Source organism: Dromiciops gliroides, chromosome 3, assembly GCF_019393635.1.
Source record: "Dromiciops gliroides isolate mDroGli1 chromosome 3, mDroGli1.pri, whole genome shotgun sequence".
NCBI classification, from domain to species: domain Eukaryota; kingdom Metazoa; phylum Chordata; class Mammalia; order Microbiotheria; family Microbiotheriidae; genus Dromiciops; species Dromiciops gliroides.
The window spans coordinates 597,150,682-597,165,469 of NC_057863.1; the positions used below are offsets into that span (position 1 = coordinate 597,150,682).

General features: G+C 44.0%; 1 protein-coding gene across 1 annotated transcript; it reads right to left on the reverse strand.

Annotated features, from left to right (window-relative positions):
* Window positions 1–1,242: 1,242 nt before the first annotated feature.
* LOC122748124 (antizyme inhibitor 2-like) lies at window positions 1,243–13,810 on the reverse strand. Its single transcript, XM_043993826.1, has 9 exons — window positions 13,797–13,810; window positions 13,005–13,164; window positions 10,078–10,251; window positions 9,194–9,366; window positions 7,985–8,119; window positions 7,413–7,578; window positions 5,488–5,635; window positions 3,443–3,540; window positions 1,243–1,464 (listed from the first exon to the last, which is right to left on the reverse strand). The coding sequence occupies exons 1-9, from the start codon at window positions 13,808–13,810 to the stop codon at window positions 1,243–1,245; spliced, it is 1,290 nt and encodes a 429-aa protein (XP_043849761.1).
* Between the last annotated feature and the right edge of the window lie 978 nt (window positions 13,811–14,788).

Below are 14,788 nucleotides of genomic sequence, written 5' to 3' on the forward strand. Positions count from 1 at the left end.
ATGCATAAAGGAGTCACCATGAATTGAGCTAACAAACAAAAGTGGACAGTTGAATTTGTTATTAATTACCAATTAGTTAATCAATTATTTAATTATTGGTTTATTATGTTTTATGCAAGGTAGTACATCAGGCACTGTCATCATGAGAGAAAAGAAATTTTGGGGTTTGGGCATCTTTCTTTGGATGGAGGAGGCAGAAATTTGGGGAGATGAATATATATATATAACATTTACTTAGTATCCTGAACATATCTTAGAAATAGAGAATTGAAACAGACCATTGCAATGATCTCATCCAGCCCCTTGATTTTACAGTTGAGCTTCTGAAGCCCAGAGAGTGTAAATGACTTGTCCATTGTCACAGAGCTAACAAGTCATGGTGCTGGAGTGGAGCACAGTTTGCTGATTACAAAATCAGGGCTCCTTTCACTACATTCTCAAGTGTCTGTGCAAAGATTGCAAATGCATTGCATTGATTCTAGCCTGTGCCCCTCCTCTTTCTCTGTTCCACCTCAAGCCCAATTTCAGGCAAGACTTTATTTTCAACTATCAGAGATTACTTTTTAGGTCATGACACATGGTCAGACAGGCCTCTTGGTGTGACAAAGGAAGGTACAAAAGCCCTCAGCATTTCCCATTCTCCATACTCCCTCCCTAAATAGTTTCTTCACTGGCTTGTCAGGCTGCCTGAAAGTTCCATCCATTGTGAACTTCTCTTCATGGAGTTTAAAGCACTGGGTCCAGAAGGTATCTGTGAAAATAGATCTGTGTTACACAGGAGTGGAGAGATATTCACTCAGTCACCCTCAAGATATTTATACAAGTTTTGAATTTCAAGTCAATTTGTTGTTATCCAATTAGGCATAAAGTTCTAAGGGGCAGGGATATGGGCTAAGAGAAGTTGGCTGGTAGAGCATGGGGATTAATTGGAAGGGAAGTGGGATAGAGGTCTTATGAAAGCTTTGGGAGTCAAGCTAGAGCAGTTTCTCACTCTAGTTCTACCAGAAACTTCTTCTGACCTTTACCCATTACTTGAGTATATATGTATGGGAGAAGGCAGATTCCTAGGTCAAAGAATCTGCCTAGTTACCCAGGGGGAGGGGATATCTTCTGGTCAGTGGCATGGGGGAGTTCAGCCCGGCCCCCCAACACTCTTTCCCTCCTGAAAGGGCTCAAGGCCCAGGGAGAGGGTAGCTGGAGGGCTATCTCTTCAGATCCCCATTCCCAGTCCCACACTCCTACTCACTGTAGCTCAGAAGGAATGGTGAAACTCATCTGAGGCCGTGCAAAACCATTGAAATGGGAGCTTAAGGTGTGGGTGTAGGCCCCCATGTCCTCAAAGACCAGCCAGTCACCCACATGAAGCTCAGGCAGCAAGATGTCTGTTGGACCCAGACGGTCAAAGGCGTCACATGTGGGACCCCACAGTGTGCAGGGGTAAAGGAGTGGCTTGCCATCAAACTTCTGTACCAGATGGGAAGGAGAGAATGAAGATTCACCAAAATAAAATGACTCTTAGCTCACACCACCTCCATCTCCTATTCCCTACCATTCTTTTTGTCTTAGAGCGTGCTGGTCTCTATTTCTAAAATGTCTTCCCTCTCCTTCTTTCCCTGCTGAATTCCTATTCACTTTTACTGTTGCATTCTTACTTTAAAACTCCACCCAAAGACCACCCCCATCAGGTTTTCTTCTTAAATTTCCACTCCACCCCAACCTTTGTCCACTCATGAATTTACTGGGTAATATTGCACAGTATAGTTGTTGGTGGGTGGTGGTTTTTTTGGTGAGGCAATTGGGGTTAAGTGACTTGCCCAGGGTCACACAGCCAGTAAGTGTCAAGTGCCTGAGGTCAGAGTTGAAGTTAAGTCCTCCTGACTCCAGGGCCGGTGATCTATCCACTGTACCACCTAGCTGTCCCTACCTGAGTTTTTTTAAAGCTTATTTTCCTACCAGACTTTGAGCTTCATGAGGGCAGGGTCTTTGTCTTACTGAAATTTTACATCTCTCTATACCTAAACATAGTATCCTGAACAGAGTATGCTTACTTAATGTTTGATGAATGAATGAATGAGATGTGGGGGGAAGCAAGTTCCAAGGGACCATAGCCAGGTACATCATGAATGCCACAATGCATTCCATAATATATGGTTTCTATTTGCTGTACTCTGTTTCATAATTTATATTAAGTATATGCTCACAGTTTAGGACTTTTATAAATGTAAAATTTGAAAATATTTTGCTCCATGTTTCTAAACTGCTAAGATCTCTACTTCCAAAAGACACACTTTCTTTTTTTTTCTTTTTTTTTTCGGGGCCATAGGGGTTAAGTGACTTGCCCAGGGTCACACAGCTAGTAAGTGTCAAGTGTCTGAGGCTGGATTTGAACTCAGGTACGCCTGAATCCAGGGCCGGTGCTTTATCCAGTGCACCACCTAGCTGCCCTCCAAAAGACACACTTTCAAAGATTATCCTACAGCTATGATTAAAGCATGTGATTTGGAATCATAAAGACCTGACTTCTAATCTTGCCTCAGGCACTTAAATTGGATATCCCTGGGCAAATCACTTAATCTCTTGTCAGTCTCAGTTTATAAAGCATATCTTTGAATAAATCTCATTATTTGTATTTCAGTTCTGTGTATAGATGTTTTTTTCTTCTGGTGTCTCAGCTAAATTTCTAGAAAAAAATCACTGATTTAGAGGGCAATTGCTCCTAAATGTAGGAAAAATATAGGCAGGGAATTTAATCAATTTCCTTTTTTTAAACATTTCTATAACCTCTCCTAAGCAACCCGAATTTGCTGTGTCTAAGCTAGGTTGGCAGCTGGGATGTAGAGGTACCAGCTACATTCTTGTCACCTTTGAACACATTAGGCAGTCACTACTGTCTTCAGGGTAAGCCGTGAGTAGAGGTTGGGGAAGGATGGTTAAAATTATATCTGAGGGGGGCAGCTAGGTGGTGCAGTGGATAGAGCACCGGCCCTGGAGTCAGGAGTACCTGAGTTCAAATCCAGCCTCAGACACTTGACACTTACTAGCTGTGTGACCCTGGGCAAGTCACTTAACCCCAATTGCCTCACTAAAAAAAAAAAAAAAAAGATTATATCTGACGGGGGGGCAGCTAGATGACACAGTGGATAAAGTACTGGCCCTGGATTCAGGAGGACCTGACTTCAAATCTGGCCTCAACACTTACTAGCTGTGTGACCCTGGGAAAGTCACTTAACCCTCATTGCCCCACCAAAAAAAAAAAAGATTATATCTAAGGGCCCACACTTGACCTGGAAATCTTAGGAAACTCACTCTTTAGTAATTGAATTCCTTAGGAAATAAAGCCCCTTCCAGCTGACTCATTCTATACCAGGACGTTCCATACAGCTTTCTCCTGCCCTACTTCCAGAACAGTCAAAGTCAGCTCTTGTCCCCTTGCCCCTCTTGCCTTCACCACATGAGGTATCCTTGTTTCTTTCTCCCTCCGAATAGCTCCAAAAGAGGTATAAAATCCATCATTGAGATAGTACATCAGTCTCAGACCACCTTCAGGGAAAAGAAAGGAGCTCAGTCAGGAGGATGTTTGGTGGTAAGGGGGCTTGTGCTTCCCTGTTATCATGTTGCCCCAAGGCTCTCTTCACTTTTGGACTTGTCCATTTTCCAGGGAGGCTGTGAGTTTTCCAAGGCTGGAGTTCTGCATGTAGAGGCTGGAGAAATGTTCATAAACAAACACTTACTGAGAGCCTTCCTTCCTTATACAAAACTTGGTGCTACCCACTGGGGAAATATACATTTTGTATAACACAATCCCTCCTATGATATGTAATTGGCCTGGAAAGATGACTGGGTCAAGATTGTAAAAGGTTTTAAATTCTACACTGAAGAGTCTCTATTTTATCCTAAAGGCAATGGGGAGCCAGTGAAGATTCTTTAGCAAAGGAGTGACATATTCTTCTCATAGATATTTCAATCCTTTGACTGTGTCTTTGCATGAATAGACTCCAGTGTCTAAAATGCAACCACTATTATTCTCATCACTTCTGCCTCTTAGAATCCCTAGCTTGCTTCAAAGCACTACTCAGGTACTACCTACTCCATGAGGTCTTCCATGATCCATGAAGTTGTTAGTATCCTCTCCCACCTGCAATTGTTTTGTATGTGTTCATGTATCTTGTATTTACTTATCTGCACCAAGTCCCTTCCCCACCCCACCTCCAACACCAGTAGAACATCAGCTCCTTGAGGACATGGAATGTTTTATTTCTGTCGTTGTATCATATTAGGAAGATTTTCTCTGGAAAATGGAATAGATTATTTGGATAGGAGTAATATAGGATAGAGCTGGAAAGAGAATGTGGCGTCTGCTTGGGAGGGCCTTGAATACCAAGCAGAGAATGTTGAACTTTACTTGGATGGCAGGAGGGAACAGCTGACAATGTTTGAGTAGAGCATTGGCATGGTAAGGTCTCTGCTTAATAAAGCTGATCCTGGCAGCCTGCAAAGACCCATCAGAGGGAGCAGCGATATTGTCAAGTGGGAGGAGAATGGGTTCTGGAGTCAGAAGAACTAGGCTCAAATCAAACCCCATCTGTGTAAGCCTGGGGAAATCTTTTAGCTTCCCTGGGCCTCTACTTCCTCCTGTGTAAAACGAAGGCATTCAACTAGATGGCCTCTCAGGCCCATTCTAGCTCTATCTATATTCCATATCTATCTATCTATCTATCTATCTATCTATCTATCTATCTATCTATCTATCTATCTATCTATCTATCTATCATCTATCTATCTATCTATCTATCTATATTCTATATCTATCTATCATCTATCTTCCTGTATTTTATATCTATTTCTATTTATACCTATATAATATCTAGATATATTCTAGCTGGATGGGATCAGCTGGAAAAGAGTGAAGGGGCCAGACATTTTATTTTTTATTTTATTTTTTTTTAGTGAGGCAACTGGGATTAAGTGACTTGCCCAGGGTCACACAGCTAGTAAGTGTTAAGTGTCTGAGGCCGGATTTGAACCCAGGTACTCCTGACTCCAGGGCCGGTGCTCTATCCACTGCGCCACCTAGCTGCCCTGGGGCCAGACATTTTAGATGGCTACTGAAGTAGTTGGGCAGATGGTAGGAAGAGACTATGAAACAGAAAAATAAAAGGACCATTCAGAGGTGGGTTTGGCAAGACTTGATAACTGACTGGATATGAGAGAGAAGGGAGAGGATCAGTGAAAAGTCGAGTGTAACCCAAGGCATTGATGCTGAGCCATCATGGGAATAGTGGTACCAGACAGAAATGGGTGAGAAGGAAAATGAGGTGTTTGTATTCAGATGGGGGTTGGACTAGATTCCTCTGAGATTACTTGCATGATGCTGTGATTGGGGTGTCAGTTTGGCTCTCGGCCACGCTATGGATCAAGTCCAAAGACCATGACCTGGTTGGGGAAGTTATCTCAGTCCAACAAGACCTGCACAACAGCCTGGCACACCTTGTTCCATCACATCCTTCTTGCCAATGATGTTAATGGCAGCAGTGCACACTTTGGTGCCATAGAAGCGGCCAGGTTCAGCTATGATCTCCACTCCACTGCCTTCTGGGAAATACTGATCCAAGGCTCTGTTGATCACAACTGCCATCTGTTGGAAAGAGAATGTTCTCCATCAGTACAGACCACCCTACCTGGGCCCCAAACCTACACTCCCTTCCAGCTAAGCCAATTATCATGGACCCACTTATTCCATGACCCTCAGCATATGGCTGCTTATGTCTCATGCCTGGTGCTCACTTGTCCCATGGGGATGTTACTGGGGGCCCTGCACTGTGGCATGCCAGGCAGATATCTGACATCTCTCAGGATTTGGCATCTTTCTCCTATGATATTAGAAGTGATCCATGTAGGGGGCAGCTAGGTGGTGCAGTGGATAAAGCACTGGCCTTGGAGTCAGGAGGACCTGAGTTCAAATCCAGCCTCAGACACTTGACACTTATTAGCTGTGTGACCTTGGGCAAGTCACTTAACCCCCATTGCCCTGCAAAAAATAAATAAATAAAAAGAAGTGATCCATGTAGATTAGCCCAAGGCCCAGTATTCCTCCCCTTCACTTTACCACCAGGCACCCACACTACCAGCACACGGACACATCAAGCTTGTGCCTGACTCCAAAACTTTGCTGATGCTGTCCTTGCCCTGTCCTTCTACCCTAAATACATGGAAGGTTTTCCCTCATCCCAAATGTCTCCAGAGCCCACCCAGCTTATATAGCAACTCTCTCAAGCAACCTTCCTGAGGTCAGAACAACATATCTCCACCTTTGAATCTTCTTGGTGTTTGGGAGGCTGCTCACCCTACTGAGCATTTGAACTTCTCGAGGGGAGAGCCTGAGTCTGTCACTTCTCTGTGATCATGGATTGGGTCTATTCTTTCTTTTTCTGTTTCCCCAGCACAATGTAAGCTCCCAAAGAGCAGAGATGGGATCTTCTTCTCTGAAGTGTCCTCCACATCAACGTCTGGGTCTCTTCTTCCTCTTTCTTCTCCGGAATCTGAACACCCTGAGGTCAGGGACAAGGTCTCTTCATCTTTTTTCTAACTCCCATCTCAAGCACCAGCTAAGCTGAGGGCTGGGCACCTGATACCTGAGTCATCCAGCAGGTGGTAGAGAGTGTTCAGAGAGCTGACACTTTTATAAGCAACTCTTCAGAGCTATTCCATTTGGGAAATCATGGTAAGTTCCATTCATCATAGACTATAAAGCCTTCTCCAAGGCCATAAATTATGAAGATGACCCGGAGTTCTGAGAGGCCCTGACAGTGGAGCCAACTGCTGGGAGGTCCTAGCTGACTGGGAGGTTTTCAGATATGGGACCAAGGGTGAACTATACATTTGCTGGCCAAGGACCAGCCTGGCTATGCTCTGAGGTGCCTTTCATGAGGAGCTTTTGTATCCATGAATTCTGGTTGTTGAAAGGGGCAGGAAGTGAATATTCCAAGGTAAAGGAAAACAGTCTCGAAAGACAACAGAACTCTCAGAGATGCAGTGATCACAGGGGTTTCAGAGGCCTGACAAAATACTCCTGCCTCACAGAAGAAAGTGGGGGAGAATTGGAACTATAGGTGCAGAATGAAGTCTATGTGGTTAAACATGAGCAATGTCTTTTGCTTAATTGTACTTCTCAGTTATAAGTGAGGCCTCTATGTGAGGGATATTTCACTGAAAAAATAGAGATGGGGTTTTTAAAGATAGAGAATTCTTAAAGATGATCAATTACTATTAAGTATCAGTTAATTAGTGATCGATTGTCAATTAATGAAGTGCTATGATTGGACCTGGGAACACATCTCTCCCATTCCTGTAGGTTGAGCCCTAAGCTGTCTTTTCCTGCCTTCTCCCTCTGGCCTTGCATCTTGGCTGCTCACCTCTTCAAAGGGAAGCACAAAGTCCTTCTTGCCTGGGAAGCCCCCTCCAATATCCAGGAGGCTCACTGGGTGCCCAGTCTGGAGGCCCAGGTCAAACGCATGCCGGGCATCTGCAATGGCCTGGTGGAAGCTCTGTGGCGTCTGGCAGCCTGAGCCCACGTGGAAACTGAGTGAAGCCAAGCATCCTGTTAGTGCGCATGCATGAAGACACAAGGCTACCTCTGTACTCATTTACACATAAGCATAGAAAGGTTCCTACACAGACACAAATACATACACACACAGATGCATAAACAGAAATGCTTTTCTGTTTACAAAGCCCTTCACAGTTTACAAATTCTCACAAAACCTCTGTGAGGAGCACAAGGCAGACATCATTGTCTTTGGATGACGGAGTAGTAACTGAGACCCAGAGAAAGAGAGATATTTGCCTAAGGCCAAAGGTCAAGGTCATTGATATAGCAAATCAGTAGCAGAGCCTGGGTTTGGACCCAGGCCTTCTGGCTCCTAGTCTAGGCCTCTTGCCTTTCCAGCACCCAGGGAGAAGTAGAAGTCCCTAAAGACAGACTCACCAGATGCCAACTACAGTCACTCCCAGGTCCTTGGCAACAGTCAGCAGATGGCCACACTGGTCCAGGGGAGCCCCAAACTTGGCGCTCAAGGGAAACAAGCATTCACTGTCCTCAGTCCAGAGTCTGAGGACCAACCTGCCAAAAGACCACAGCCCACATTTTTTGGTGAGGCAATAAGAGTTAAGTGGCTTGCCCTAGGTCACACAGCTGGTAAATGTCAAGTGTCTGAGGACAGATTTTAACTCAGGTCTTCTTGAATCCAGAGTCGATGCTTTATCTACTGCAACACCTAGCTGCCCCTTACTCAGAGTCTTATTACTAGTGTAAGAGACAGAACTTGAACTCAGGTCTGACTCCAGAGTTAGTGGTATTTTTAAACCTTCATCCTACTTCTACAGAATAGGAAGCCATTGACAGAGGAACACCTGTGGCTCTTGGAGACTCTCCTAGACACCTCTAGTCCTCAACTCACTTTTCCTCATTTCCCTCACTCCCCTGAGTCAGCCTAGCTGCTGATTCTGCCTAGACCTTATGCTCACCTACTAAGAACTATTGTGTGGCTTCTTCCCCTAGTTCTAAGCACACAGCTCATACCCCAGGGCCCAGCACCTGCTTTTATCTTCCCCTAGCTACCTCCTGCCTTGACCCTCTCCTGCTTTGCTCTAAAGGCTGTTGCCTGTCACTTTCCAATGTCCCTCCCTGTCCATGAGCAGGAGGAGATACCTTCTTGTATCACCAGTTATTAATTGGGACTCCATCGTCTGGTCATATCACCTGTAGCAGACCTCTGCCTCTCACCTGTGTCAAGTACTTTCTGATGCTGAGGCTCTATGAATGTGCTGGGATATCCATCTGTCACTAGCCCCTGGATCTCCTTGATGTCCAGTGACCAGGCACCCATATTTTTATCTATCATCCAGCAATCTTATTCATTCACTCACTCATTCATTATTACAAACAGTAACAACAATAATAGCTATTATTTTTATGTTATGCCTTAAGATTTGCAAAGCACTTTCATGTTATGTCATTGGATGTTCACAACAATCCCCATTTTACAAATGAGGAAGCTTCTCCCTCTTCTCTGTCTCTTGCTTGTCAGGTCTACTTGGACTCTGGGTTCAGACCATCTCCATCTGTCCCATGATCCCACTGGCCAGCACCTGATGCTAACAGTGGTATCCTCCAGGTTTCTTCTGTCACCCTTACCTGGCAGTGGGGTGAAACTTGGCAACCTTGGCAATCTCTTCCTCACAGTCAAAAGTCATCAGCTGGACTCCATGGCTGGCAGCATATTGGATGTGAGAGATCTGCTTACAAGTATTGGCATAGATGATGCGGCTGGGGGCAACCCCCATCCTCAGAACCTGCTCCAGCTCCACCTAAGGCAGTAGAGCAGAGGTCATCCTTCTAGGGGCTGCACCCTTCTCACATCCTCAATCTGGGGGACTCATTAGACACAATGGAGCATTCCCCTCCCCAGCCCAAGCTCCCAAGAGCTCTGGAAAGCCCAGGGGGAAAGAATTAGATACAGTCATGAGATCCTGGACATTTAGGTTCCCCTTCCTTCCCATTCCATTTAGAAAACACTAGTCCCTTAGAAGAAATATTGTAGTCTTACTGGAGAGGCATAGATGGATTTAATGCTCCCTGGATGAGAGCTCCCAAGGAGTTCTTGGTTGGGGGAAGCAAAGGGAGGAGGAGGGAAAGGAGAAGTGACCAAAATGTTGTCAGTTCCTCCCTGTCCAAAAGCACATACACATAGATGCTGCTTTCACTGGTAGCCTCCTGTTCATGGTTTTGAATCTCCCCTGCCCCATACCCCTAGATGAATTCTACTGGAGATGTCACCAATGGGAAAAGGAAAGGGAAGAAGTGGCCCTTCTTGATGTGTGAGTATGTTGCCCACATTATGATTTCCTTTCAACCCCATGGACCCACAGCCTGAGTTCTTTTATAATTCTCCTTTGCCCCCAGCTACTCTTTTCAATCCAGAGCTGCCAAGTCTTTCAAAGAACCTTTTCTTTCTGCCCCTCATGAAGCTCCTGATTTCCCATCATGCAGCCAAACTCCCAGGCCTCCTTGGAGCTCACCAGACTTGCACAGTCAAAGCCAGTGCCCAGGTTGGCCAGCACCTGCAACACACTGGGGCTATTGTTGCACTTCACAGCAAAGAAAGGCGTCACATGGGGCAAGGCTTTTAGGAATGTCTGGTGTTGCTCAGCCAGAACTCCCAGGTCAGCCACCATGAAGGCATCTCTCTCAACCTGTGGGTGAAAGAGTAGGGTAGGGTCATCTGTGTGGTATAAGGAAGAACTTTCCTGACCGTCATTGTGCTATGATCTTCTGTATTCTGCTTACTTCAAATCACAACTAATTAAAGTGGTTTCTTGCAGTTGTGGAGAAGGAACCACTGGCAATCAAGCATGGTATGGTTGACAGAGACTTGCCCTGGGAATCAGGACATCTGAGTTCAAATTGGGGTTCTGATATTTTCTAACCATAAGATCTTCATTGAGTCATATCATTTCTCAGAGCCTCAGTTCCCTCATCTTGCAAAGTTAACATAGTACCACTGGTGTAAAGTATAAGACTTTATACTCATGGCCATGAAATTTCATCCTGTTTGATTCATACCAATATTTTAGGCTATAAAGATCTTTTTGAATTCTGGGTCTGTCTTCTGGTTTTAGCTATGCCTCTTAGCTTTCTGCTATCTGCAAATTTGTTATGCCTGCCATCATTGCCTTTATTCAAACATTGATTAAAATGTTAAACAGCACAGGACCAAGTACAGATCTTTAGAATATTGAACAAAAGACGTGCCAAGTAGACATCTCTTTGACCCGGTTAACAACTACACTTTGAGTCCAGCCATTCAACCATTTCTGAATCCATATGATTGTACAATAATAGATCTTGAATCTCCCATTGTTTTCCACAAAAATTAGCATAGAAGTTGTTTTGTTTTGTTTTATCAAATGCTTCACTAAAATCTAGGTAAGCTATGTCTTCAGAATTTCCCTTACCTTCTGGTCTACTATGTATGAAAAAGGAAATGAAGTTAGTTTGATACATACAAGGTAATTCTCTTCTGCAGAGAATACAGAAGTGAAATGAGTGGATTGGTTCTCAGTTCTCAAGTTCATATGTTATCATCATCCCATATACCTATAGCACTATTAATATCCCTGTTTCAATCCCTCTTTTTCTCCAATACAACTTTTAACACATCCCAAATTAATTTTGGTATTCTTTTCTCTCCAGCCTCAGCTCATTCTGAGTTTTATCAGAATTCCAAACACTTTTTTTTTTCAGGGCAATGAGGGTTAAGTGACTTACCCAGGGTCACACAGCTAGTAAGTGTCAAGTATCTGAGGCCAGATTTGAACTCAGGTACTCCTGAGTCCAGGGCCAGTGCTTTGTCCACTGCACCACCTAGCTGCCCCCCAGACACATTCTTACTGGAGAAACTCATAACTCTGTGTTCATCAGCTATTACTTGTTCTTTCTATCATTTAGTTGGTGCTGGGAATCGAGGTCTGGACCTGAATCAGGATGACTTGAGTTCAAATCCAGTCTCAGCCACTTCCTAGCTGTGTGACCCTGAGAGTTACTTAGTCTCTGTCTACCTCAGTTTCTTGATCTTGTAAAATAGGGTTAAGGATAGTATCTACCTAATAGGGTTGTTGTGAGGATCAAATGAGACAGCATTTGTAAAGTTCTTTGCAAATATTAAAGTGTTACATAAATGCCCTTATTATTATCATTATTTGGGGAGGGGTATGTTTGAAAAATCTAATTTGGTTGGTGAGTTCCCTGAGAATCTTCATTATTCTCCTCACATATGTTTCTTGGTTCTGGAGAGTTAAAAGGCTCTCTTTAATCCTGGAGAGCTTGGGGACCTCCTTTAGCCCCAAGGAGTTCAGGGATCACTATCCCTCAGCCCCTAACAACTTTGAATTCTCTAATCAGCTCTTGAGAACCCTTGTTCTAAGAGTACTTGAATGACCCTCATCAAACTCTGGGAGCTCTGAGGTATACCTATGCTCACAAAATCATTGTTATCCGATGCTGCCCTCACCTCTTGTCCAGCATTCCTCTGTGACAAAACTGATTCCTTTGGACCAGGAAATGGGAAAACTGCTGGGAAAGTGGGTCATTGTCCAATATGGGAATTTATTTTTCTTGCTTCCTCAATGTGGAGTATAGGGTAAATGGGACAAGAGAAGCTAGATTTTCCTTTGAAAATAAAAGGAAATAGAATTAAAAAGAAAATAGAATTTCCTAGTTGGAAGGGACCTTAAAACAGAATGTTGGAGTGGGGAAAGACAATGCTGAGCTAAAAGGGCCCTTAGAGGATAGAATATGAGAACCCAAGGAATTTCAAAACAAAAAACATAGGATGTCTGGGCTTGGAGGAATATGAGAAAGTAGAACATAAATGAATATAATTTTTAAAAGCCCTTCGAACATAGACTGTCAAGCTGGAAGGAACCTTACAACATAGAACACTAGAGATGAGAGGGATCTTAGAACAAACTATTAGAACAAAGAAGGATCTTAGAACACAGAATGTCAGTGGGAAGGATTCAGAGAATTGCAGCAACCTCCTCATTTCCTCACTTGGGAAACTAAGGATCAGAATGGGGAAGTCATTTGCCCAAGGTTATGCAAAGAGTTCTTGGGAGAGTTGAGATGCCCAGGCACTCTGGCTCCCATCTTTATTCTCCATTTTCAGATGGCAAATAGGTTTGATCCTCCAAGAATTGAGTCCCTTCTTCCCTGACTTCCCAACATCCTCAGAACTCGTGCATCATCTTCTCTTTTTTTTTTCTTTTTTTCTTTCTTTCTTTCTTTTTTTTTTTTGGCGTGGGGCAATGAGGGTTAAGTGACTTGCCCAGGGTCACACAGCTAGTGTCAATTGTCTGAGGCCGGAATTGAACTCAGGTCCTCCTGAATCCAGGGCCGGTGCTTTATCTACTGCACCACCTAGCTGCCCCACGTCATCTTCTCTTACCGAGTCTGAGAGTGCCTGGATTTTTTCCTGGACAAGGTTCCAAGCAGAGGTTCCTGGCTCTAGGAGGATCACCTGCTCTTGTAGTTCCCCAGGGCTTCCAGCCCCCTTAGGAGCTTCATTGATGGATTCTGGCCCCTCAGAGAGGATTTGAAGACAGGTTCTGGAAAGAGAAGAAATGGCTGTGAGATTTCTGTCTTCTGGTTCATTCTAATACCCCATCCCAATCCCTCCCCCCATAATCTGGCACTGGTCTTCACCTCCTTCCCTTGCTGGAAACAATCTTCTCCAATGGATTCTAGAATTTAGAGAAGACAAAAACTTCAGAGATCATCAAATCTGATCTCTCATTTTGCCAATAGGAACCAAGACACAAATCGCTGAAGATTTTGGCTCTTTCCTAGATGCACCCTATGGACCTATCACTGTCATTCAAACAGCTCTTTTACATTCAAAAGTCCTTTCATATCTATGAAAAAAATAGAAATTCCCCACAAGCCCAGCCTCTGAAACACCTGATGTCTCCCTTTGGCTCTGGGGAGTCAAAAGGCTCCTTTCAGTCCTGCAAACTTGGGGAGCCCATTTAACCTCAGGGAGTTCAGGTATCAATATCCTTCAGACTAAGATTCTTAGTGTACTCTCCCTAGCTTCTGTGGACTTTGAATTTCCTACCATTAGCCCTTGAAAATCCTTATATCTTCATCTTCTAAGAACACTAGGGTTACACATCAACCTGTGGAAGCCACGAGGCTGCCCCATACCCACGCAAGCATTGTTATCCAAAGCTGCCCTCACCTTTTGGCCAACATTCTTCACTGACCCCTCTGGACTAGGAAGTGATGAAATTGCTGCTTCAGGTGGAAGCAAACCTTTTGGCAAGGAGAGAATAGAACCCAGGCAAGGCAAGGCTAGTGTTTCCAGGCAGTGGATGAATGTTGAGAGGAGACTATTTAAGGAATTATACTTCAATCCTGCCCCTCCCACTTTTGATCTCTTAGGATCCTGAGTCTTACCCTCTTGACATTTACTTCTCAACACCCTTCTTCTCCCCACCCCCAACAACAGTCACACAGTTTCCTAGGTGGTGAAATCACCTGAGATCACAAATTTAGAACTGGAAATAGCATTTGACATCATCTAGTCCACCTTTCCCATTTTACAGTTAAGGAAACTGAGGCCTAGAAACGTTAACTTGCCCAAGGTCACACATGTAAAAAGTGGTGAAGCTAGATTTCAAGTGCAGGTCCTTTGACTCCAAACCCAGTGCTCTTTTTATGTATAAATATACATGTATATAGCATGTATATACACATGTGAGTCTATATGCATACATATATACATGTAGGGAGAGAGAGAGAGAGAGAGAGAGAGAGAGAGGAGAAAGAAACAGAGAGAGAAATTAAGTCTGTGTATGTTTTCCAAATGCAAGATAGACCGGTTTTCCGTCTGTTGCAGGCCCAACTCTTCCATTTCCCCTTAAACTCCCCATCAGCAGAGTGCCAACTTTTCCTTTTCTGTGCCTCTTGCATTGGATGAAATAATGTTCTCAATAGCTGTCTGATTCAAGGAGCCTTCCCACAAGTGGAGCTGGGAGAGCATCAGCCTTCTTTCTTTTTTTTTTTTTTTGCCCAGGTGTTCAGAATCTCTAATTAGGTAATACCTTTGCAAATACAGCAAGCTTTCATTAAAACACCTACCAGGTGCCACCCTTTGTCTTGACAATTACAGATTCAAATACAAAACCAGTAGCTCCAGACTCCAAGGAATTTGTAGAAGCATGAAAGGGT